This window comes from Mobula hypostoma, chromosome 6 (genome assembly GCF_963921235.1).
Source record: "Mobula hypostoma chromosome 6, sMobHyp1.1, whole genome shotgun sequence".
NCBI classification, from domain to species: Eukaryota; Metazoa; Chordata; class Chondrichthyes; order Myliobatiformes; family Myliobatidae; genus Mobula; species Mobula hypostoma.
The window spans coordinates 8,869,784-8,893,128 of NC_086102.1; the positions used below are offsets into that span (position 1 = coordinate 8,869,784).

Consider the following 23,345-nt stretch of genomic DNA (forward strand, 5'->3'; position numbering starts at 1 on the left):
ACCCAACTGAATGTTCTTCATATCGACCAATTTCCTTACTTAAGGTTGATGTTAAAATTCTATCTAAAGTTCTGGCCTGTAGTATGGAAAATATCTTACCATCTATGATTTCTGACAATCAGACTGGTTTTATCAAAAATTGATATTCTCATTTTAATATTTGTCGGTTATTAAATGTTATCTATTCTCCTTCTAAGGAGATATCGGAGCGTGTGATGTCCTTAGACGCTGAGAAGGTTTTTGATCGGGTTGAGTGGCATTATTTATTTAAAATTTTAGAAAAATTTAATTTTGGGTCCAACTTCATTCAATGCATTAAATTACTGTACTTATCTCCTTTTGCTTGGGTTCTTACTAATTCTCAGAATTCTCAACCATTTAAACTTCAATGTGGAACCAGACAAGGTTGTCCTTTGAGTCCTTTGCTCTTTGACCTGGCTTTAGAACCTTTAGCTATTGGTTTTTGAGAATCTAATGATATCACTGGCATTTTACGGAAGGGTACTACCAACAAAGTTTCACTTTATGCGGATGATTTATTGCTTTACATTTCTAATGTCGAAACTTCGTTACCTTCTGTGCTTTCTTTATTCTCTTGCTTTAGTCAGTTTTCTGGATATAAGCTGAACCTATACAAGAGTGAAATTTTCCTTTGAATAATTTAGTATCAACTGATATTAACCTTCCTTTTAAAATTGTAAGAAACCAATTCACTTATTTGGGTGTAACAATTACTAAGAATTATAAATACCTATTTAAAGAAAATTTCTTACTTTATTAAATTATATGAAAAGAACATTATCAAATTGGTCGCCCCTTACGTTATCATTGATTGGTTGAATTAATTCTATTAAAATAAACATTTTACCTAAATTTACATACCTCTTTCAGGCTTTACCTGTTTTTATTCCTAAATTCTTTTTTGACTCTCTGGACTCTATTTTATCCTCCTACATATGGAAAAATAAACGTCCTCGATCGAATAAAGTCCATCTCCAGAAAGTTAAAAAGCATGGAGGTTCAGTTTTACCAAATTTTAGGTTTTTTAGGGCAGCTACTAACGGAATCTCACGTTTTGATTATATTATATGAATCATGAGGACTGTCCCAGGTGGGTTTCTTTAGAAGCTAACTCGGTTAATAAATTTACTATTATCTCCCTTTTGGGATCTTCACTTCCTTTATCCTTAAGTAAGATAACTCAAAATGTGGTAGTCAAACATACTTTGAGGATTTGGATACAATTTAGAAAACACTTTGGTTTATTCAGATTCTCCCTTTCTAGTCCCATTTTTTAAAATATCTTTTTAAGCCTTCTATGACTGATGTAGTTTTTAAACAATGGGAAAGACTGGGCATTACATGTTTCCGGGATCTGTCTGTTGGAGGAAGTCTTTCTTCATTCGAACAACTGTCAACTAAATATATTTTACCAAAAACCCATCTTTTTCAGTACTTACAAATTAGAAATTTTCTGCAATCTCAATTATATACATTCCCTAATAGTCCTGATAAGAACGCATTCGATGAAATTCTTAATATGAAATCATTTTATAATGGTTCAATATTCAATATTTATGATATGTTGTTGGGAATGAGAGGTGATTCTTTAGACAAAATCAAAAATCTTTGGGAACAAGATTTACAGACTTCAATTTCTGAAGAAACTTGGAATAAAATTTTTAAATTGATTAATACTTCATCGTTATATGCTCGTCATTCCCTCCTACAATTTAAAGTGGTTCATAGAGCTTGTATGACCAAGGATAAGTTGTCCCATTTTTATATGGATATATCTCCCTACTGTGACAAGTGTAACAATGGAGAAGCTTCATTTATTCATCTGTTTTGAATATATCCAAGTTTTGGAAAATATTGGAAGGAAGTATTCCAAACATTTTCTGTACTCTTTAAAGTAAATTTTAAGCCTAATCCTTTGACTGCCCTATTTGGTATTGTTGGAAGGAAAGATATCATTTTGAAGACATCTGATCTGCTCATTCTGGCTTTTATCTCTCTTATGGCAAGGAGGGTGCTTTTGTTTAAATGGAAGGATGCTGTTCCGCCTAATCATGCTCAGTGGTTACGGGATGTTATGGCATGCCTAAATTTAGAAAAGATTCGTTGTTCAATTTCTGAATCTAACCAAGATTTTCAAAATTTGTGGGGGCTGTTTTAAAATTATTTTCATAATCTTTGACTTCTCATTAAAATACAGAAGTTGGTTAATAACATATTTTATTATTTGATAAGGTTTTTTTCTTTTTTTTCCCCAAACAGCTTCGACTTTGGTAGTGGGTATAGATCTTTTTTATAAAATTGTTTATGTTCTAATATATGAATTAATCTAATCTATATGAATATAGAGTAAGGAGTTCGTTAATGTCATTCAATATACTGTATCTGGTTTTATTATATCTTTTCTTTTGTTTTATAATATGTATTTGCTTGGACTGTATTCTTCTATATAGAAAGCAATAAAAATATTGAAAAAGAAGAAGAAAACAATTAGTAACATAATCCCCTACCTGAGGTAGGTGCTGCAGCAGATTCCCTTGGAGTGGTGTCTATTTCCAGCTTCTCCAGCTGGGCTTTTTTCTCCTGCTGTGCATCCCATTCTTGCAACTCCTTCTCAAACTTCCGATTGTCCTCTCGGACATATTCTTTCAAATCCGAGGGCAGGGTGTTCATTCCTGTCAGTGCCTGACCAGTTTCCTTATCAAACTCCTCTGCAAAGAGCAAAAAAAAAGCACTTTATCATTCTGCTGGTCTCACAGTATACAGAAAAGTGTGCATGATTTGAGAAAATGCAGAGGTCTTCATACACCTTGAAGGTGGAGAATATGGTCAGAAAAACAACTGGATTCTTTACCCTCACACAGAAATGCTGAGTAACCCGGCCTGTGGATGTGATCTATATGGATTTTAGTAAGGCATTTGACAAGGTTCCACATGGTAGGCTAATTCAGAAAGTTAGAAGGCATGGGATCCAGGGAAGTTTGGCCAGGTGGATTCAGAATTGGCTTGCCTGCAGAAGGCAGAGGGTGGTGGTGGAGGGAGTACATTCAGATTGGAGGATTGTGACTAGTGGTGTCCCACAAGGATCTGTTCTGGGACCTCTACTTTTCGTGATTTTTATTAACCACATGGATGTGGGGGTAGAAGGGTGGGTTGGCAAGTTTGCAGACGACACAAAGGTTGGTGGTGTTGTAGATAGTGTAGAGGATTGTCAAAGATTGCAGAGAGACATTGATAGGATGCAGAAGTGGGCTGAGAAGTGGCAGATGGAGTTCAACCTGGAGAAGAGTGAGGTGCTACACTTTGGAAGGACAAACTCCAAGGCAGAGTACAAAGTAAATGGCAGGATACTTGGTAGTGTGGAGGAGCAGAGGGATCTCGGGGTACATGTCCACAGATCCCTGAAAGTTGCCTCACAGATGGATAGGGTAGTTAAGAAAGCTTATGGGGTGTTAGCTTTCATAAGTCGAGGGATAGAGTTTAAGAGTCGCGATGTAATGATGCAGCTCTATAAAACTCTGGTTAGGCCTCACTTGGAGTATTGTGTCCAGTTCTGGTCACCTCACTATAGGGAGGATGTGGAAGCATTGGAAAGGGTACAGAGGAGATTTACCAGGATGCTGCCTGGTTTAGAAAGTATGCATTATGATCAGAGATTAAGGGAGCTAGGGCTTTACTCTTTGGAGAGAAGGAGGATGAGAGGAGACATGATAGAGGTGTACAAGATAATAAGAGGAATAGATAGAGTGGATAGCCAGCGCCTCTTCCCCAGGGTACCACTGCTCAATACAAGAGGACATGGCTTTAAGGTAAGGGGTGGGAAGTTCAAGGGGGATATTAGAGGAAGGTTTTTTTACTCAGAGAGTGGTTGGAGCGTGGAATGCACTGCCTGAGTCAGTGGTGGAGGCAGATACACTAGTGAAGTTTAAGAGACTACTAGACAGGTATATGGAGGAATCTAAGGTGGGGGCTTATATGGGAGGCAGGGTTTGAGGGTCGGCACAACATTGTGGGCTGAAGGGCCTGTACTGTGCTGTACTATTCTATGTTCTATGTTCTGTCAGGCAGCATTTGTGGAGGGAAACAGTCAACGTTTCGGGTCAAGACTCTTCATGCCTTATAAGGTGGCATAATTTTAAGGTGATTGGAGGGAAGTATAGTGAGGATGTTAGAGGTATTTTCTTTACACATGCAACTTTCGCACTGGGACTCTTATACAAATTTGGCTCATTAGCTAACTCTGCTAACAGCCACGTGACTCAGGAATGAGAAGGCCACCTTTCATAAGCAACATATGTCAAGGTATTCAATCAAACAAGAAAGTTGGGATGTTCCAGGGAGGAACATTGATTGTAGCCAATACTATGTAAATACTGCCTCATATACAGTTATCATTCACCAGGAAATGACCCTAGTGAATATTAAGGAACACAGGGACTTTGGTCTACAAATCAATAGATTCTTAAAGGTAAGCACAAGAGATTTTGTAAATGCTAGAAATCTTGAAGAACACACACAAAATGCTGAAGGAACTCAGTAGATCAGGTAGCATTTATGGAGAGGAATAAAGAGTTAACATTTTGGGCCAAAACCCTTTATCAGAACTGGAAAATATGAGCATGCCCCTACTGCAATTACCTTCTATCAAGTATCGGTCTGTGTCATTGATGTACATTAAGCAGTAGGCACTAGCATTCCGGTAGCCGCCAAAGGAGTCTCGTTCAAGCTCCTCCCAGGAGGATTTGGTAACAGCAATGTCGTTATATTTCATCCACTTCTCGTGGTGGTGATCATGGATATAGGCCCAGTAGTGTCCAGCATTCGCCTGACCCTCGTGCACCAAGACGGCATGCAATCGGTAAGGAACCTAGAGTGCAAAGGGAAGTTATGACAAGCACTCAGTACATTAGAGATACAGATATTATGTAAATAAATGCATCAGCTGTTACAGCAGATTCTGGTATGCATTTTAATAATATAGAGTCATACAGCACTATAGCACAGAAACAGGCCCTTCCGCCCATCTCATCCATACTGAACTGTCATCCTGCCTAGTCCCATTTTTTAAATCTATTTATTTTGAGATACAGTGCAGAACAGCCCAATGAACCATGCTGCACAGCAAGCCATCAGTTTAACCGTAGCCTAATCGCAGCACAATTTACAATGACCAACTGGCCTACTAACCGACATGTCTTTGGATTATGGAAGGAAACCAAAGCACTGAGGGAATCCCAAAGACATACTGAGTAGTAGGTTAATTGATCATAGACTAGGGTTAAATAAGTGGGTAGCAAGGCAATGCAGCTTCAGCTCAGAAGGTCCTATTCCACGCTGTATCTTTAAATAAATGAATAAACAGCTTTCTTAGTTCCTCCACACCAGTTTCCTGTAAGCTGCACGGCCACACCTTAATTGAAACATTCCCACATATGTAGCCTTTGTTGCCGCGCAGCTGGAATGTTCTCTTAGATAAAATGTTAATATTAAAGTGCCGCACAGTTTTCAGGCTGTGTAAAACCTTCTTACTCTGAGGAACGCTTGGTCCGTGTAGCTGTAAAATAAAATAGAGGGAACATTGGTCCACATCGTGCAATGCATCGTCTCCTGCTGTAGAGGTACAGAAGCCTTAGGTCCCACACCACCAGGTTCAGGAACAGTTATTATACTTCAACCATCAGGCTCCTGAACCAGTGCGGATAACTTCACTCACCTTAACTCTGAACTAATTCACAACCTATGGACTAACTTTCAAGGATTCTATAACTCATGCTCTTGACATTATTTATTACTTATTTACTTTTTTCGTGTATTTGCACAGTATGTCGTACTTTGCACATTGGTTGCTTGGTAGACTGTGTGTAGTTTTTCATTGATTCATTGACTAATCCCGTTAACATAATTTGACAATAAATTTAATTTGAACTTTGCAGTATTACCCTGTAGTCTGAAGCTATCCTCCTTACAGTCAACCACATAGTCAATGTAAACTAGAGCAGAGAAACAGACCCTTCAGCTCGTGCCAAACTGTTACTCTACCTAACCCCATCAACCTGGACCTGAACCAGAAGCCCTCCATACCTGTCATATCCACATACCTATCCAAACTTCTCTCAAATGTTGAAATAAAACCCGCAACTACCACTTACCAATTTATAATAAGATATTAATATAATCCCAGACGTATTTATAATCCCAAACAGCAACAGATTTAACTCTTGCCTAATCACAGGACAATTTACAATGACCAATTAACATACTAACCAGTACACCTTTGGAATGCTGGAATAAACTGGAGCACTGGGAGGAAACCCATGTGTTCACAGGAAAGAACATATAAACTCCTGTACAGAACTGAACTCCGAACTCTGATGCCCCAAGCTATAATAGTGTCACACTACTGCTACGCTACCATGGCACCCCAATATGATTATTACTTGCCTGCTGAGACTGTGTAACACATCACTCAGATTAGTGCTAAGTTTTTTTTTTACATATATAGTGGAACGCACAGCCAGGGATGGTGGTAGTTCTCCACTAGAACCACAGCCTTCCATATCTCTCCTATCCACGTACTTAGAAACATAGACATCTACAGCACATTAGAACATAGAACATAGAATAGTACAGCACAGTACAGGCCCTTCGGCCCACAGTGTTGTGCCGACCCACAAACCCTGCCTCCCATATAAACCCCACTTTAAATTCCTCCATATACCTGTCTAGTAGTCTCTTAAACTTCACTAGTGTACCTGCCTCCACCACTGACTCAGGCAGTGTATTCCACGCACCAACCACTCTCTGAGTAAAAAACCTTCATCCAATATCCCCCTTGAACTTCCCACCCCTTACCTTAAAGCCATGTCCTCTTGTATTGAGCAGTGGTGCCCTGGGGAAGAGGCGCTGGCTATCTACTCTATCTATTCCTCTTATTATCTTGTACACCTCTATCATGTCTCCTCTCATCCTCTTTCTCTCCAAAGAGTAAAGCCCTAGCTCCCTTAATCTCTGATCATAATGCATACTCTCTAAACCAGGCAGCATCCTGGTCAATCTCCTCTGTACCCTTTCCAATGCTTCCACATCCTTCCTATAGTGAGGTGACCAGAACTGGACACAGTACTCCAAGTGTGGCCTAACCAGAGTTTTATAGAGCTGCATCATAGTTACATTACAGGCCCTTTGGCCCACAAGGTTGTGTTGACCATGTAACCTACTCTAGCAGTACTTATCCAAACTTCTCTGTTCAAGTGTTCAACTTCAAGTGTTGCAATTGAACCCGTGTCCATCACTCCCATCGATTGCTTGTTCTACGTGATAAAAGAGATTACCTTTATTTGTCACATGTACATTGAAACATACAGTGAATCATGTTGTTGGTGTGAATGACCAACACAGTCCAAGCATCGATTTGCAGGCAGCCTGCAAGTGTTGCCTTGTTTCCAGCGCCAATATAACATGCCCACAACTCACTAACCTTAATCTGTATGTTTTTGGACTGTGGGAGGAAGTTGGAGCACCTGAAGGAAACCCACTTGGTCACGGGGAGAACATACACATTCCTTACAGACAACATTGGAAAATGATTCCTGAATGCGATCACTGGTGCTGTCAAGTGTTACACTACCCCTACACCACCTGTAAAGTGTTACGTTAACCCCTACACCACCTATAGTGTTCTGATTCTGATAATCACGAGTTCCCAGTTGAAACATTTTCCTGTCTTTTCCCCCTTTGGAATACGAGTTGCTGTTTGACTCTGGAATCATGTACTTGCTGCTTCCCCGCTATTCACACCCGGACCAATGGACGTCTGCACAGTGGACTCCGCTCTTCACTCGACCTGTTTATGTTTGCAGCAGTCCGCCTGCAGCACAGGAAGAAGTCACGCAGGCAATGCACTCACTTGCATCATGGTCTTGTCCGTGTACATCAGGTCGATGGTGCGGTGAAGCCGAGCAATGCTCTCCTGCAGATCTGAAAAGACACCAGAAAATGCCTGTTGGCGGGTTGAATGATAAAGACAGCTTACGCCGCCCCCCCCGTGGGGTCAGTGTCTGAAATCTAAATAACACCAGCAATTCTGATTTCAGATTTGCAGCTAGAAACTCAGACTTCCCACTTTTAATTATTTGCTGAATATTAACTCAGAAGAAAATTCCCATAGCATCCCTATAAAATCTCGAAAGAATAACCTCTTCCTATCCAATCTTGATGAAGGGTCTCGGTCAGAAATGTCAACTGATTATCCCTCTCCACAGCTGCTGCTTGACTTGCTGAGTTTCTCCAGCATTTTGTGTGTGTTGCTCTGAATTTCCAGCATCTACAGAATCTCTCATGTTTACCTTTCAGAATCTATGAACTTGTAGACCAAGGTCCCTCTATTCCAGGGGTCCCTCTTCCTTTATGCCCCTACTATTAATCAAGGGATCCGTGGACCCCAATTTGGGAACCCCTGCAGTCTGTTCCTTAACATTCCCTAGGGTTCCACCTTCCCCAGTCCCTTTACTCAATAATCTTATGAAGGTCAATGTGACAAAAGCTGTTGTTACAACGAGTCTGCGCTGGCCAGTGCGATCATGTTTGCTGTTGTGTGCTGGGGCAGCAGGCTGAGGGTAGCAGACACCAACAGAATCAACAAACTCATTCGTAAGGCCAGTGATGTTGTGGGGATGGAACTGGACTCTCTGACGGTGGTGTCTGAAAAGAGGACGCTGTCCAAGTTGCATGCCATCTTGGACAATAACTCCCATCCACTACATAATGGACTGGTTGGGCACAGGAGTACATTCAGCCAGAGACTCATTCCACCGAGATGCAACACAGAGTGTCATAGGAAATCATTCCTGCCTGTGGCCATCAAACTTTACAACTCCTCCCTTGGAGGGTCAGACACCCTGAGTCGATAGGCTGGTCCTGGACTTATTTCCTGGCATAATTTACATATTACTATTTAACTATTTATGGTTCTATTACTATTTAATTATTTATGGTGCAACTGTAACGAAAACCAATTTCCCCCGGGATCAATAGAGTATGACTACTACTACTACTTTATCTACCTGGAAATCTCTAAACTGGTGCCATGGTAATTTAGCAGTTTGCACAATGCTATTACAGCTTGGAGTATTCCACAGTTCAGAGTTCAATTCCAGCATCGTTCTGTGAGGAGTCTCTGTACGCCCTCCCCATGGAACGTGTGGGATTTCTCTGGGTGCTCTGGTTTCCTCCCACAGTCCAAAGAAGCATGAGGTAAGTTAACTGATCATTGTAAATTGTCCTGTGATTAGGTTAGGGCAAAATCAGGCTGGTGGGATTACTGGGGGTGGCACAGCTCAAAGGGCTGGAAGGGCCTGGACCACGCTGTAGAGATAGATAGCCAGGATCTAAATGTTTTTAAAGAGACCAATTCACAACCACTAATCTCAAATACTTTTCAGTTTTATAGTGACCTATGGACCACATCCTCTTGGGCCACCATATGAACAATGGGCCAGCAGGGGAATATCAGGATAACCGGTTTACAGATCTGCGGCAGGGCAGGGGTAAGGGAGGGTAGAGAGAGAAGCTCATACCTCTGGTGTCATTCTCCACCTCCGTTCTCCATCGATGTAGACAACCTTCCAATACCCTCAGCTCGTCCTCAGTGATGTGCCGTGGTGCAGGGTGCATTGGGATTTCCGGCGGGACCCTGGATTGCGTGAACGGCTTGTGGACAATTGGTCTCTGAAGAGGAGGTGTGCAAGGGGAGTCTGTAGGTGCCACTGGTCCCTGTTCCGTCGGGCTGTTGGCAGTTTGGAGTAATAAAGACAGTTGGTTAGCTAACCATGTTAACAACAGTGCCCAACTTTTACTTTCAGTGGCCACTTTATTAGGTACAGGACTGGAACCCGGAGAGGTTTTCTGTTGCTGTAGACCACGCACTTCAAGCTTTGGTGTGAGCTCAGAGAGGCTCTTCTACACAACATTGTTGTAACGTGGTTATTTGAGTTACTGTCGCCTTCCTGTCAGCTTGAACTAGTCTGGCCATTTGCCTCTGACATCTCAACAAACCACCTTAAAAGAGCGTTTTAGCACATAGAACTGCCACTCACTCAATGTTTTTGTTTTATGCACCATTCTCCATAAACTCTAGACTGTTGTGTGTGAAAATCCCAGGAGATCAGCAGTTTCTGAGGTACTCAAACTACCTTGTCTGGGACCAACAATCATTGCACAGTCAAAGTCACTTAGGTCATATTTTTTCCCCAATTCTGATGTTTGATCTGAACAACAACTGAATCTCTTGGCCATGTCTACATGCTTCTATGTTCTGAGTAGCTGCCACGTGATAGGCTGATTAGATATTTGTATTAACAAGGTATAACTGACAAATGTGGCCACTGAGGCTCAAACTTATGAAAAATATAAGCAAATCTTAATTTAAGGCTGCATATACAAACCTTTCCAGTCTTGTTGTTGTTTGTGGTGCTGTCGTACTGTTGGGGGGAGCTGTTTCAACATCTTCCACTGGTGACGTACACACAGGCTTACTGGACGCAAACTCTAAGGCATACTGGAGGACATCGGCCAGTGGGAAGCGCTTGGGGCCAGAACCATAGCTTAAATACCTAGCAAGAGAGGAAACAGAACAGTGGCAATAGTTCAGCAGGATATAGTCAGTGCAGGCAAAGGTGGGAGGGCAGGGGAGGGGGGAGGAGAGAGAGAGAGTGAGAGTGAGAGTGAGAGTGAGAGTGAGAGTGAGAGTGAGAGTGAGAGTGAGAGTGAGAGTGAGAGTGAGAGTGAGAGAGAGAGAGAGAGAGAGAGAGTGAGAGTGAGAGAGAGAGAGAGAGAGAGAGAGAGAGGGAGAGGGCGGGGGAGAGAGGTTATGTTAGTGTTATTTTAGATTTTATGTGTTATTTGGTATGATTTAGTAGGGTTTTTTTGGGTCTGGGAATGCTCAAAAAATTTTCCCATATAAATTAATGGTAATTTGCTTCTTCACTTTACGCCATTTTGGCATGAAAGGTTTCATAGGGACTCTCTACCTTAGCAAGGGCGGTCCCATATGGGACAAACCAATTTAGTCCAATATACGAGATGTCCCGGCTAATACGGGACAGTTGGCAACCCTGGGGGGGAGGGGTGTTAATCACGACCAGAATATAGGTTATAAGTCAACTATAAGTCACTTATAAGTGGCTAATACACTCAATTTCATTTCTAAGAGGGTTTATCTAACGAATTTAATATTAAACACGCAGCGCATATTTTCCTCACATGAATATAGTGATAAGTCACTTATAAGTCAACAGCATCATAACATTTTAAGTAACATTTGGATATTAAACACACAACATATATTTTCCCTGTATGAACATATAAGATCATTGCAACACACCAATATCGGTGAATCAGTTGGAGCCCTGGGCTTGTTTCCCTGCAACAAGACAGTCCCATCGAGGGGCGATGGGAGACAGCGATACTCGAAGGGTGTTCCTTATGTCCAGTTTATTCCGCAATTTAGTTTTCGTTACATTCATTGCAGAAAACCCAGCCACAGCGATATGATGTTGGAAATGGAAGCAATGTTTTCAGTGCTTTCATGGCTATCTCAGGATACCTAGCCTTGACTTTGATCCAGAATGCCGGCAGAGATGTTATGTCAAACATACTTTTCAGCCCGCCATCATTTGCAAGCTCGAGGAGTTGATCTTCTTCCCACGCTGACATGGATGATGCGTGGGTAATGACCTCGTGTGTGTTGAAGTTCAACAGTGGGTGTGACAGGGAATGAGGAAAGGTGCAGCTGACTCATATCAACAAATCATATCGCTTCCTCGCGGCCCGGTAGCACATGCTTTGCAGCCCGGTGGTTGGGGACCACTGAAGTAGTGGATGCAGGTTCAATTTTAACATTCAAGAGAAATTTGGATAGGCACATGGATGGGAGGGCTATAGTCCGGGTGCAGCTAGGCAAAATAATGATTTGGCACAGACTAGATGGGTCAAAGAGCTTGTTTCTGTGCTGTAGTGTTCTGACTCTATGACATTAGGAAACATAAGCAATTAATTCATCCATATCCCTGGAATGGCACAGCAAATAAAGATTATGCCACTGAGGTGCGTAATTACAGTATTTAAACGTTAGATATCTGAATTCCTGGAAACTAGCCGTTCAATCCAACTCTTTTGCATTGCTACTTATGCTTTGCATGAGCCTTGTTCCTCCTACTTTTCACATAATCCTATCACCTTCTTGCAACTATCATGGAGCAGGAGGTACAGAAGCCCGAAGCCCCACACCACCTGGTACAAGAACAGCTACTACCCTTCAACCATTCGGCTCTTGAAGCAACCAGAAAAAAAGATAACCTCAACATTTTAGCAACATTATGATCACTTTAAACTAAAATAGACACTTCTGTTCTAACTGTGTACGTTCTTGGAAGAATTGTGTTGTTATGATGCTTTTCATTGCACCTGTAGTTGTGCATTTGACAACAATCTCAACTCTAACTTTCGATATTCTTCTGTTCCCATTTCCTTATTATTTCAGTGTCCTTTGCTGTTTATGTAACGCCATATCCTCCTGTTCTCCCAATCTACTTTGTCATGGCCTTGCACTCTATTTTCTACCTGCACTTTTCTCTGTAACTGTAGCACAATATTCTGTACTTTTTTCCCTTGATATACCTTGACATTCTTATATAATGGAATGATCTGCTTGGATGACAGCCAAACAAAAGCTTTTCACTGTACCTCAGTAAAAAGAACATAGAACAGTATAGCACAGTGCAATCCCTTCAGCCCATGATGTTGCGCTGACCCTTTAACCTACTCTAAGATCAATCTAACCCCTTCCTCCAATGTAGCTCTCCGTTTTTCTATCATTCATGTGCCTTAGAGTCTCATAAACAATAATGTATCTGCCTCTACCATTACCCATTCCACACACCTAACACTATTGCTATTTCTGACATCATTCCTATACAATCCTCTTAAAATTATGCTCCCTCATATTAGCCTCTCATCCTTCTTCACTCCAAGGGAAAAAAACCCTAGTTCGCTCAACCTATCCTCATAACACGTACTCCCTAGTCCTGGTAAGTCTCCTCTACACCCTCTCTAAAGTTTCTACATCCTACCTGCATTGAGGTTACGAGAATTGAACACAATTTTCAAACAATTATCAATTAGCAGACCAGAAAAATCTACAGCCTTGCTTTTTTAATTCAGTCCTGTAACATGGGCATCCTTATCTAGCTGAGCATTTACTGCCCACACTAACTGCCTTTGAGGTGGTGGTGTTTGAGCTTTTAAACTAGTTGCGCCTGACAGTGGCTGTATCAGGTTGTTTTGTTGCCTTTTTAATTTGATTGATGTATTTCTAGTTAGAGAAACAGCACGGTAACAGGCCCTTCCGGACCAAGAAGCTTATACCACCCATGTGACCAATTAAGCTACCAATCCGTACATTTTTGGAATATGGGAGAAAACCAAAGCACCTGGAGGAAACCCATGCAGTCACAGGGAGAATGTACAAACTCTTTACAGATGGCGCTGTGACTGAACCAAGGTTGCTGATGTTGTAATACTGTCAGACTAACTGCTATGCTACTGTGTTTGCTAATGGCCAATTACACACTCCAGATGCTCACGTACCTTTCCAATCGCTGCTGCAGTACTGTGAGATGTTCCTTCAGACGTCGGATCTCTTCCCGTTTGATCCTGGTTATTTCCCGATTTTTATCCATGTACCTGTGCATTGTTTTCAAAAACAAAATGTATCACCAATTAATCTTAAAGTTTTATTAATTGCAGATGTTGCTCCACTAGTTAAGAAGGGTGGGAGGCTGCAGAAAGGGAACTATAGACCTGTTAGCCTGACATCAGTAGTTGGGAAGTTGTTGGAATTGATTGTTGGCAATGAGATTATGGAGTACCTGGAGGCACATAACAAGATGGGCCAAGGTCAGCATGGTTTCCTGAAAGGAAAATCTTACCTGACTAACCTACTGCAGTTTTCTGAGGAAATTACAAGCAGGGTAGACAAAGGAGGTGCAGTAGATGTGATGTACTTGGATTTTCAGAAGGCCTTTGACGAAGTGCCACACATGAGGCTGCTTAGCAAGATAAGAGCCCACAGGATTACAGGGAAATAACAAGCATGGGTGGAGCATTGGCTGACAGGCAGAAAACAGAGTGGGAATAAAGAGATCCTATTCTGGCTGCCTGCCAGTTACCAGTGGAGTTCCACAGGGGTTGGTGTTGGGACCGCTGCTTTTTATGATGTATGTCAACAATTTGGACTATAGGATTAATGGATTTGTGGCTAAATTTGCTGATGATACAAAGATAGGTGGAGGAGCAGGTAGTGTTGAGGAAACAGAAAGCTTGCAGAGAGACTTAGATAGTTTAGGGGAATGGGCAAAGAAGTGACACATGAAACACAATGTTGTAAAGTGTATGGTCATGCATTTCGGTGGTAGAAATAAACGGGCAGACTATTATTTAAATGAGGAGAGAATTCAAAATGCAGCGATGCGAAGGGACTTGGGAGTCCTTGTGCAGGATATCCTAAAGGTTAACCTCCAGGTTGAGTTGGTGGTGAAGGCGACAAATGCAATGTTGGCATTCACTTCTAGAGGTATAAAATATAAGAGCAGGGGTGTGATGCTGAGGCCCTATAAGGCACTCGTGAGACCACACTTGGAGTATTGCATTCTGTTTTGGGCTCCTTATTTTAGAAAGGATATACTCACGTTGGAGGGGGTTCAGAGAAGATTCACGAGAATGATTCCAGGAATGAAAGCGTTACCATAAAAAGGAATGTCTGGCAGCTCTTGGGCTGTATTCCCTGGAGTTCAGGAGAATGAGGGAGTATCTCACAGAAACATTCCAAATGTTAGAAGGCCTGAACAGATCAGATATGGCAAAGTTATTTCCCATGGAAGGGGAGTCTAGGACAAGCGGGCACAACTCCAGGATTGAAGGACGTCCATTTAGAACAGAGATGCGGAGAAATTATTTTAGTCAGAGGGTGGTAAATCTGTGGAATTTGTTGCCACAAGCGGCTGTGCGGGACAAGTCATTGGGTCATTGAGTGCATTTAAGGCAGAGATAGATAGGTTCTTGATTAGCCAGGGCATCAAAGGGTATGTGGAGAAGGCAGGGGAGTTGGGATGACTGGAAGAATTGGATCAGCCTGTGATTGAATGATGGAGCAGACTCAATGGGCTGAATGGCTTACTTCTGCTCCTATATCCTATGGTCTGATACTCACCAAGAATCAACTATATCAAGAAGATAGTGATGATATCAGAGAATTCCACAGAGCAGAACAGAATAAGACCTTTTAAAGTCTGCATTACTATTCCACCAACTCTTTCCCTCCCCCATCCATCCTCAAATGTCGGATTTCTTCTTCCGACAGCCTTTGAAAGCCCCTTCTCCAACGAAGATTTTGGTCACCGTTCTGTGTTTCTTGCTGTTTTTTGTTATCTGATGACACAACTTGGTGTGATTTACCATGTTAACGCTGACATTTAAAAATCAGTTATTTCTTTAGTACTGTTACGAAGCAAAGCAGGGACATGAACATAAGACATAGCAGCACAATTAGGCCATTCAGCCCATCAAGTTTCCTCCACCATTCCATCATGGCTGCTTTATTATCCCTCTCAACACCATTCTCATGCCTTCTCGTAACTTTTGACACCTTTACTAATCAAGAAAACTCTGCTTTAAATATACCCAAAGACTTGCCCTCTACAGCTGCCTGTGGCAATGGATTCTACAGATTCAGTATCCTCTGGCTAAAGAAATTACTCTCTTCATCTCCATTCTAGAGCGACATTGTTCTATTTTGAGGCTGTGCCCTCTGGTCCTAAATTCTCCCACTAGGGCAACAAAACATCCTCTCCATGCAGGCCTTTCAATATTTGATAGGTTTCAATGAGATCACCACTCAATCTTCTGAACTCCAGTGAGTACAGGTTGTATAGCAAGTACAAAGACATCAAAAGCTCCTCATACATTAATCCTTTCATTCCTAGGATCATTCCTGTCAACCTCCTCTGGATGCTCTCCAATGCCAGCACATCCTTTCTTAGATAAAGGGCCCAAAACTGCTCACAATACTCCAAGTGCAGACTGACCAAAGCCTGATAAAACCTCTACATTACAGTTTTGCTTTTGTTTTCTAGTCTTCTCAAAGTAATGCTAATTAAGCCCAATACCTGTCCATGTACAAGACTGATGGAAATTCCAGTTTATGATGAATCTTCTCAGGCCTTCCCAAAGCTTGATTAAACTCAAATCTGGAAAGTTCGAAAGTTAGTACAGGTGGGAGTGCAGTAAACCAGTGCTGTGGAGACAAAAAAGAAACATGTCATTAACAGAAATCGGAGCCTGATCACTTGTATTTCTGAGATGAATATTAAGCCTGGTCTCGGCCCAAAACCTCGACTCTTTAAACCCTTCCATAGTTCCTCTAGCACATTGTGTGTGTTACTACAGCTGTTAGGGACAGTTTGTGAATAACAGAACCAAACCCTGAGGAGAATCAAGTTAGTTATTTGTTAAATGTGCCTTGTAATGAATCTTAAGTATCAAAAGTCAGAGTGGACAATTGTGTCCTTTAACCATGCTCTGTCAGTCATGGGGATTTCTCTACATTGAGTCCACTTTCCTTCTGGATTCCCAAAATCCCCCAGTTCTCTTATCCAAAAATTACTATTGTAAGTTTCTAAAATTTTCATTAATTCCGATTAAGAAAAAAATAAGGCTCTTTGGAGAAGAGAATTTCTCCCTACCAATGGTAGTATTGACAGGAGGAATTGCCCCAAGATGGCAAAATCAATCAAAAATGCAGGAGTTTCTGCAGATGCTGGAAGCCCTGGAGGAAATTAGGTCAAGCAGCATGTATGGAAAGGAATAAACAGTTGACATTTCAAGACAAAACCCTTTATTGAGCCATCCATTAAAGATCCTCCACCATCCAGGCTTAATTATGAGAATTAAGTCGATCGTAATCCTTTGAATAAATAATATTTTTAGAATTTTAATCAGTGATACAGCCCTTTGAGCCATACGGCTGCAGTAACGCCACAATCCTAATGTAACACTCACCTAATCATGGGACAATTTACAATGACCAATTAACTCACCTTGTAAGTCTTTGAACTATGAGAGGAAACCAGAGCACCTGGGGAAAACCCATGCATTTCACAGACACTCTTTACAGAATGGCGCCAGAATTGAGCTCCAAGCTGTGGAACGTCCCAAGCTATAATAACAACGCACTATTACCATGGCACCCTATCTGCACCTCTATCATGAATACCAAACCACATAAGATTCTGTGTCTCTGGCCTGAGGGTCACAGCCAGGAGAGGGAAGGGGAAGAGTCAGGTACTAGAGAGTACCCCTGTGGCTGTACCCCTTCACAATCAGTACTCCTGTTTGAGTACTGTTGGGGGGGGGGGAACAGCCTACCTGGGGGAAGCGACAGTGCCTCTGGCACAGAGTCTGGCCCTGTGGCTCAGAAGGGTAGGGAAAGGAAAGGAAGAGGAAGGCAGTAGTGATAGGGGACTCTATAGGGGTCAGACAGGTGATTCTGTGGACGCAGGAAAGAAACTCGGATGGTAGTTTGCCTCCCAGGTGCCAGAGTCCTGGATGTTTCAGATAGTGTCCAAAATATCCTGCAGTTGGAGGGAGAACAGCCAGAGGTTGCGGTACATATTGGTACCAATGACATAAGTAGGAAAAGGGAAGAGGTCCTGAAAAAAAGAGTACAGGGAGTTAGGAAAGAAGTTGAGACGCAGGACCGCTAAGGTAGTAATCTCAGGATTACTGCCTGTGCCACGTGACAGTGAGAATAGGAATAGAATGAGGTGGAGGATAAATGGATGGCTGAGGGATTGAAGCAGGGGGTAGGGATTCGGATCTCTGGATCATTGGGACCTCTTTTGGGGCAGGTGTAACCTGTACAAAAAGGACGGGTTGCACTTGAATCCCAGGGGGACCAATATCCTGGTGGGGAGGTTTGCTAATGCTACTGTGGAGAGTTTAAACTAGAATTGTTGGAGGGTGGGAACCGAACTGAAGAGACCGGGGAAGAGCAGGTTGGCTCACAAATAGAGAAAGCTTGTAAACAGTGCGAGAGGGAGGATAGGCAGGTGATAGGGAAGGAAAGCGCTCAGACCGAAGGTTTGAGATGCGTCTATTTTAACGCAAGGAGTGTTGTGAATAAAGCAGATGAGCTTACAGTGTGGATCAGTACTTGGAGATATGATGTTATGGCCATTACAGAGACTTGGCTGGCTCAGGGACAGGAATGGTTACTTCAAGAGCTGGGTTTCAGATGTTTCAGAAAGGACAGGGAGGGAGGCAAAAGAGGTGGGGGAGTGGCACTGTTGATCAGGGATAGTGTCACGGCTGCAGAAAAGGTGGACGCCATGGAGGGATTGTCTGCAGTCTCTGTGGGTGGAGGTTAGGAACAAGAAGGGGTCAATAACTTCACGGGGTGTTTTTTATAGGCCGCCCAATAGTAACAGGGATATCCAGGAGCAGATAGGGAAACAGATCCTGGAAAAGTGTAATAATAACAGAGTTGCCGTGATCGGAGATTTTAATTTCCCAAATATTGATTGGCATCTCCGTAGAGCAAGGGGTTTAGATGGGGTAGTGTTTGTTAGGTGTGTTCATAATATGTAGATAAGCCTACAAGAAGAGAGGCTGTACTTGATTTGGTATTGGGAAATGAACCTGGTCAGGTGTCAGATCTCTCAGTGGGAGAGCATATTGGAGATAGTGATCATAATTCTGTCTCCTTTACAATAGCACTGGAGAGAAATAGGAACAGACAAGTTAGAAAAGCGTTTAATTGGAGTAAGGGGAATTATGAGGCTATCAGGGAGGAAATTGGAAGCTTAAATTGGAAACAGATTCGTAAGGCCAGTGATGTTGTGGGGCTGGAACTGGACTCTCTGATGGTGGTGTCTGAAAAGAGGATGCTGTCCAAGTTGCATGCAATTTTGGACAATGTCTCCCATCCACTACATAATGGACTGGTTGGGCACAGGAGTACATTCAGCCACTCATTCCACCGAGATGCAACACACAGCGTCATAAGAGGTCATTCCTGCCTGTGGCCATCAGACTTTACAACACCTCCCTTGGAGGGTCAGACACCCCGAGCCAATAGGCTGGTCCTGGACTTATTTCCTGGCATAATTTACATATTACTATTTATCTATTTATGGTTATATTACTATTTAATTATTTATGGTGCAACTGTAAGGAAAACCAATTTCCCCCGGGATCAATAAAGTATTACTATGACTATGACTAGATGTTCTCAGGGAAAAGTACAGAAGAAATGTGGCAAATGTTCAGGGGATATTTCTGTGGAGTTCTGCACAGGTACGTTCCAATGAGACAGGGAAATTATGGTAGGGTACAGGAACCGTGGTGTACAAAGGCTGTAATAAATCTGGTCAAGAAGAAAAGCTTACAGAAGGTTCAGCGAGCTAGGTAATGTTAGAGATCTAGAAGATTATAAGGCTAATAGGAAGGAGCTTAAGATGGAAATTATGAGAGCCAGAAGGGGCCATGAGAAGGCCTTCATGGGCAGGATTAAGGAAAACTCCAAGGCATTCTACAAGTATGTGAAGAGCAAGAGGATAAGACGTGAAAGAATAGGACCTATCAAGTGTGACAGTGGGAAAGTATGTATGAAACTGGAGGAAATAGCAGAGGTACTTAATGAATACTCTACTTCAGTATTCACTACGGAAAAAGATCTTGGTGATTGTTGTGAAGACTTGCAGCAGACTGAAAAGCTTGAGCATGTAGATATTAAAAAAGAGGATGTGCTGCAGCTTTTGGAAAGCATCAACTTGGATAAGTCGCCGGAACTGGATGAGATGTACCCCAGACTACTGTGGGAGGCAAGGGAGGAGATCGCTGAGCCTCTGGCAATGACCTTTGCATCATCAATGAGGACAAGAGAGGTTCCGGAGGATTGGAAGGTTGCGGATGTTGTTCCTATATTCAAGAAAGGGAGCAGAGATAGCACAGGAAATTATAGGCAGTGAGCCTTACCTCAGTGGTTGGTAAGCTGATGGAGAAGATCCTGAGAGGCAGGACTTATGAACATTTGGAGAGGTATGATATGATTAGGAATAGTCAGCATGGCTTTGTCAAGGGCAGGTCGTGCCTTATAAGGCTGAATGAATTTTTTTGAGGATGTGACTAAACACATTGATGAAGGTAGAGCAGTAGATGTAGTGTATATGGATTTAAGGCATTTGACAAGGTATCCCATGCAAGGCTTATTGAGGAAGTAAGGAGGCATGGGATCCAAGGGGACATTGCTTTGTGGATGCAGAACTGGCTTGCCCACAGAAGGCAAAGAGTGGTTGTAGACGGGTCATATTCTGCATGGAGGCTGGTCACCAGTGGAGTGCCTCAGGGATCTGTTCTAGGACCCCTTCTCTTTGTGATTTTTATAAATGATCTGGATGAGGAAATGGAGGGATGGGTTACTAAATTTGCTGATGACACAAAGGTTAGAGATGTTGTGGATAGTGTGGAGGGCTGTCAGAGTTACAACGGGACATCGATAGGATGCAAAACTGGGCTGAGAAGTGACAGATGGAGTCCAACCCAGATAAATGTGAAGTGGTTCATTTCGGTAGGTCAAATATGATGGCAGATTATAGTATTAATGGTAAGACTCTTGGCAGTGTGAGGAACAGAGGGATCTTGGGGTCCGAGTCCATAGGACGCTCAAAGCAGCTGCACAGGTTGACTCTGCGGTTAAGAAGGCGTACGGTGTTTTGGCCTTCATCAATCGTGGAATTGAATTTAGGAGCTGAGAGGTAATGTTGCAGCTACATAGGACCCTAGTCAGACCCCACTTGGAGTATTGTGCTCAGTTCTGGTCGCCTCACTACAGGAAGGATGTGGAAGCCATAGAAAGGGTGCAGAGGAGATTAACAAGGATGTTGCCTGGGTTGGGGAGCATGCCTTATGAGAATAGGCTGAGTGAACTCAGCCTTTTTTCCTTGGAGCAACGGAGGATGAGAGGTGACCTGAAAGAGGTATATAAGATGATGAGAGGCATTGATCATGTTGAGAGTCAGAGGCCTTTTCCCAGGACTGAAATGGTGCCACAAGAGGACACAGGTTTAAGATGCTGGGGAGTAGGTACAGAGGAGATGTCAAGGGTAAGTTTTTTTAACTCAGAAAGTGGTGAGTGTGTGGAATGGGCTGCCGGCAATGGTGGTGGAGGCGGATATGATAGTGCCTTTTCAGAGACTTTTGGATAGGTATAGGTAAGCCTAGTAATTTCTAAGGCAGGGACATGTTCGGCACAACTTTGTGGGCCGAAGGGCCTGTATTATGCTGTAGGTTTTCTATGTTTCTATGAAACAGTGTCCTAAACTTTCAGATTTTATACTTACTGAATACGACAAATTCTGATCTGTGAATATCCCAAACTTAGTATAACATAGAAAAGTATCCTGCAGGAAAGGAAGACTATTTCCACCAGAATATTTGTTCTGGGTTTCTGCTCGCAGTTGGACTGCGAGGAAGATAAGCCAAAATAAACAGAGACCCTTGAAGTTGTCTCTCCCTTCAACACATCAACATGTGGGACATCACCTTCAGCATGGCATGAGCTAAGAAACAACTCACCTCTTGTCCAGACTTAGCGGATGTCACAGAATTTTCCACCTGTACTGACTCGATCTCCCCTTCAACCATCGCAGCCTCCAGGCATTCATGGAGATCTTTAAATCCATTCACCTGCAGAGGGTACTGGCCAAACATCTCAGAGTTCTCAAACTTCTTCCCTGTTGCAAAGTTTGAGGTGTATTCAAGTTAACTTGATGTTCACAGTTTTAGTATGGCTAAAGGCTCATTTAATGTCTGATTCCCCAGTACATGGGCATTGACATTTATTAATTTTTATTCAGTAACAGGCTCTTCTGGCCCAACAAGCCCAAGGTGCCAATTGTGACTATTAGGTATATCTTTGCAATGTGGGAGGAAACTGGAGCACCCGTAGGAAACCCATGTGACCAATTAACCTACTAATTTGGACTGTGGGAGGAAACCATGCAGTCAAGGGGAGAATATACAAACTCTTTACAGGCAGCAGCGGGAATTGAACCCACATTGCTGGCACTGTAATAGCGTTACACTAACTGCTGTACTAGCCCAACTCCTCCAACTTCAATCTTTAAGAACAATAGTCGGAATACAAGAGGGAAACAGAGAGACTGGTGACATGGTGTCACGATAACAACCTGCCCCTCAACGTCAGCAAAATGAAAGAGCTGGTCATTAACTTCAGGAAGGGGGCGATGCATATGTTTCTGTTTACATCAGTGGTGCTGAGCTCAAGAGAGTTGAGAGCTTCAAACTTTTAGGAGTGATCACCAATAGACTACCCTATCAACTGATCCAGCTACGGTCCAGAAAGCTCAGCAGCACCTCGACTTCCTCAGGATGCTGAAGAAATGTGGCATGTCCCCTTTTCATTGATGCACCATAGAAAGCATCCTACCTGGATATAACACAGCTTCACATGGCAACTGCTCTGCCTGGGACCACAAGAAACTGCAGAGTCATGGTCATAGCTCATCACAGAAACCAGCCTACCTCCGTGGACCCTGTCGACACTTCTTGCTGCCTCCATAAAGCAACCTACATAATCGAAAACCCCACCTACCCTGGACAAACTCTCTTCCTCTTCCTCCATTCAGCAGCCTGAAAGCACGTATCTCCAGGATCAAGGAAGGACAGCAAACAGGTAAAATTACACAAAAAGGATTACAAACAAACTCTGACCACATTGAAAAAAAAAATCACGATTTAAAACTAAAATCACTAAATAGCATCTTCACAACATTAACTTTGATCTGTGTTACCTTCATGCATCCCAACAGCCAGAAATCGCCCATAGAAGAGTTCCACCATTGGGTTCTTTGGCTTTTCACCATCTCTAACAAAATAACAGAAGTTTGTTAACATATTTCAATGTTATACAGTTCTGTGCAAAAGTCTTAGACACATATAATATCTAAGACTTCTACACAATGCTGTATTTGTCAACATGGAGCAGAGAGCAAATTTGTAAATTTTGCAGAAGCACCAAAAAATGGGAGTAGAAGACTGAAACGCTGGAGGAGTGGTGTGGCACAGGTGGCAGAGAAGGAGCGCCGGGCGGGAGAAGGGATGGTGTGGGTGCAGACACAACCAGCCCTGAGACACCAGGCAAGGTCATTTGATTCCAAACAATTGGTTTATTAATCATTACAGAACATCTCTGG

At 42.5% G+C, this 23,345-nt stretch overlaps 1 protein-coding gene across 4 annotated transcripts in view; it reads right to left on the reverse strand.

Moving 5' to 3' along the window:
* Positions 1–23,345, reverse strand: part of usp25 (ubiquitin specific peptidase 25) — a 243,587-nt gene that overhangs the window by 101,535 nt on the left and 118,707 nt on the right. For all 4 annotated transcript variants that reach the window (XM_063050256.1, XM_063050258.1, XM_063050257.1 and 1 more), the window contains exons 9-17: positions 22,944–23,017; positions 21,706–21,863; positions 16,239–16,366; positions 13,663–13,758; positions 10,461–10,628; positions 9,594–9,802; positions 7,925–7,995; positions 4,657–4,885; positions 2,529–2,729 (exon numbers count right to left, since the gene is read on the reverse strand). In XM_063050256.1, the coding sequence (XP_062906326.1) occupies positions 2,529–2,729; positions 4,657–4,885; positions 7,925–7,995; positions 9,594–9,802; positions 10,461–10,628; positions 13,663–13,758; positions 16,239–16,366; positions 21,706–21,863; positions 22,944–23,017 (1,334 nt within the window). The remainder of the gene's footprint in view (positions 1–2,528; positions 2,730–4,656; positions 4,886–7,924; positions 7,996–9,593; positions 9,803–10,460; positions 10,629–13,662; positions 13,759–16,238; positions 16,367–21,705; positions 21,864–22,943; positions 23,018–23,345) is intronic.